At 33.7% G+C, this 3,210-nt stretch overlaps 1 protein-coding gene across 1 annotated transcript; it reads right to left on the bottom strand.

The window, feature by feature from the left end:
* Positions 1 to 256: 256 nt before the first annotated feature.
* LOC139866547 (rho GTPase-activating protein 5-like) lies at positions 257 to 2,949 on the bottom strand. The gene is made up of 5 exons (XM_071854811.1): positions 2,531 to 2,949; positions 1,330 to 1,450; positions 992 to 1,111; positions 683 to 913; positions 257 to 590 (listed from the first exon to the last, which is right to left on the bottom strand). Exons 1-5 carry the CDS (start codon positions 2,947 to 2,949, stop codon positions 378 to 380), a joined length of 1,104 nt encoding a protein of 367 aa, XP_071710912.1. The 3' UTR covers positions 257 to 377.
* Positions 2,950 to 3,210: the final 261 nt, after the last annotated feature.

Here is a 3,210-nt window from a genome sequence, read left to right as displayed (position 1 = left end):
TATTAATTAGGAAATCTCAGAAATATTACTAAATGTTTTAACAAATGAGCGATAGTAACCGCGTATAGGATTAAACATAAATCATAGTACAATCTCAAACACAATAAATTTACCAGAATGTTTTCAATAACAAGAAAATGCACAGAGATTAACACCAAATTCAAAGATTATTACTTGGTTTTGTAGTAAGTAACTTCACAATCGAAATGATCAAAAAAAGAAATCTATGCAGAAACAAAAAAAGTTAAAAAAAAAAAAAAAAAAAACTCAAAACAACCCATTGTACCTTTTTCATTCAAATCAACGCCATGCTTCAACCCTTTCATTTTGTGTGTCGTTTATCGAGCTTAGATTGCTCATCCCTTTGCTGTTCTCAACTAAAGCTCTGTTTTTTCTAGACTAATTGACTGAGACTGAACAGACCATACACAGAGCTCGGGTCCATCAGATTCTTCATTTTCATCATTGTGCGAGGGTGGGTACGACTCGACAATATGATCCTCACGTTCACGAAGGGTTTTCGTGATGAGCGATTTTAGAAAGTTCATTACTTGAACAGCATACATCAATGCGTTCAACGGATCCGCCATCTGCACACAAAAAAGTAAGTCAAAGTCAAATGGCTGGTACAATATCTTCAGAAGTGTCAAACTAAGAACATGTCAAGTTCATATATACAAACCTGGGTCATATTTGGGGCAAAACACATTGCAATATTGTGTGAATTCATCTTGTTGATATGTTCATGTTGAACAACATCAGCCATCAAGTTGACAACCCAGTTGAGCAGGGCGGTTTCGGTTGGTGGTAGAAGACGGAAAAGGGCGAAACAGTCGTCTTCTGTCTGACACTGTATGACCTGCTCAGGTGCAAGTGGGTCCAATACCCCAGTTGGCAGTTCTCTAAACCAAGCCTGCATACAATCAAATCATAAACTTTATTAATATTTATAATTACAAAATTAAGTATAATTACGATACTAATTACTTACCTTTATAAGGCCCGCCAACGAGTGCACATCGGTACCATCAGGAACCACTCCATGGTTCAACTCATTTCTCAGATGCTCTTCTTGGTTGTTGTCTCCATTAATTCTGAAAATACCTTCAGCCTACACACAAATTGTGGTCTTATATGTTGCAAATAAAGACCATTATATGTGTACCATTTTTAAAGATGACAATGTTGACCTATTTGAATATGAACGGGTCATTTCAGGTAGGTCAAACAGGGTTTAGATGTTTAAATAAGTAAATACAAACAGGGTTTGATAAGGTCATTTCATTGCAAAAAATCTTGATTTGAAGTGAATGATTAACATATATATACCTGCAGGCCACCTTGAATGTATAAACGCTCTTGCATAAGAATGAGTATAACTGGTACACTGTTTCCTCTACAGTCATATGACAACTGCATTGATTCGGTTGAAACACCAAACACAGAAGCACTACATATTGAAACAAACCAATTTTTAAAGATAACAAAGAAATGAGATGTATGATAAATAAAAAAGATAAGCAAAGTTTTGAAATTTCTTTATATTTATGTATTAGCTTCTCATGAATAAAATGTTACTGTGCATAAGTTGATTATATCAGGACTTCAGATAGACCTTATAGATCAACACAAGCCTCACATTATTAAGATCGACCACAATATTAACATCTAGTATAATCTTACACAATACCATATTATCTTTATCATATAGATGAATAGGAAATCCAAAAACAAGATCCAAACTGCCTATTTTGTTGGAACAAAGGACACATCTTTACCAATGCAAACAAATTCTTGTAAGTTTCCTCTGTTCAGGATACTACTCGTGGAGTTTAAGTGTTTTTAATCACACATACGCAGCCTAACCAGGTTATCTTCGACCCTTTCCCTAGGCAGTTCAAGATGAGTTGCTAGTGAGATTTGAACCCGAGACCTCTTGTGAGGATATCCTGATGCTAACCACTAGGCAATGTTATGATGGTCTGATTCATTTATGATGGTCAATGTATAACCAGGTTAGGCAGCATATATCTTAGTAAATACTACCTGGGCAGCCTTAATAGAGAACAATATATATGTATATATTATCTATATCATGTCTCTTGCAAGCATTATTATTCAAAAACAAGAATCATTCCAAGTGTAAATAAATTTAAACAGCAGTTTTTTTGTTTATGCGATATTTTAAGCATATGAATAAGAAAATTCAAGAACTAATTTGGAATAAAAAAAAAATAAATTAAGCTAAAAAAAACCATCAAGAAAAATCATCACATTAAATATACATGCATACAATAACATGATAAGATACTTTAAGAATCATAATCGTGATTATCACCAAACAAGAATCATCCCAACATGTAAATAGATCAACCGCATATGATATAGAAATCGAAATACGCAGATGAAATCTTCAAACTTTTTAAATTAAAATACCCATCAATTTCAATATACATACATTCATACATATACATAATCCATGAGCACGAATATACAAAAAAATAAATAAATGTAATTTAAAATAGTGTACCTGGCACTAGGGGCTCTCTTGAGGACTTCATGTTCAAATTCAACAGGTAAACCAATAAACCCATTAAAACTGTCAAAAGTGACATGTGCCACGTGGCGCACATCAGTGGGCCACCCAATATCCATACCAGAAAGATCCAACCTTTCTTCTGCCACCATGTTCTTGTTGGAATTAGCCTCACTATTTGATGAACCCCGAATTGATTTCCTAAACAAAGTTAACAAAAGTGCTAATAAAGATAACTGATTACTATTCGTGCTGTCATTCACATTATCATTGTCATTATGTTCTTCAGATTCTGTAAACCTAAAAAACCCTCGTTCAGAATCTTGATTTAGATGATGATATAATGTTGGGTCATGGGCTTCTAAAGAAGATGAAGATGATAATGAAGAGGGTGAGTGGAGGACTTCTGTCATGGCTGTAAAAAATCAAGAAAATGGGGTTTTGTAAAGTTTGAATCTTGCTAGATTCTTTAGTAAAATAATATTTGTTTATGATTAAGAAATTATAAAAAAATGGTGGGTTGTTGTTGGAATGTGGAAAGCAGGTTTTGGGGGTTAAAAAGATGAAATTTTTATGACAATGGAGAAATGGTGTAAGAATTGAGATGAAAGATGAAGAAGGAAAATTAAGCAGGACGTGTGTATCATGAAGGTGGATCTTTTTAATTTCAGTGT

Source organism: Rutidosis leptorrhynchoides, chromosome 1 (genome assembly GCF_046630445.1).
Source record: "Rutidosis leptorrhynchoides isolate AG116_Rl617_1_P2 chromosome 1, CSIRO_AGI_Rlap_v1, whole genome shotgun sequence".
Lineage (NCBI taxonomy): Eukaryota > Viridiplantae > Streptophyta > Magnoliopsida > Asterales > Asteraceae > Rutidosis > Rutidosis leptorrhynchoides.
The sequence above is the reverse complement of the archived record's forward strand: the minus strand, read 5'-3'. Positions and strand labels throughout refer to the sequence as shown.

What these genes read in the sequence shown, in the direction of transcription:
- LOC139866547 (XM_071854811.1), bottom strand. Translation starts at nt 2,949, where the DNA reads ATGACAGAAGTCCTCCACTCACCCTCTTCATTATCATCTTCATCTTCT. An exon ending in CGTTGGCGGGCCTTATAAAG is followed by an intron (nt 914 to 991) that starts GTAAGTAATTAG and finishes GATTGTATGCAG; the next exon opens with GCTTGGTTTAGAGAACTGCC. An exon ending in TTGCCCCAAATATGACCCAG is followed by an intron (nt 591 to 682) that starts GTTTGTATATAT and finishes TTTTGTGTGCAG; the next exon opens with ATGGCGGATCCGTTGAACGC.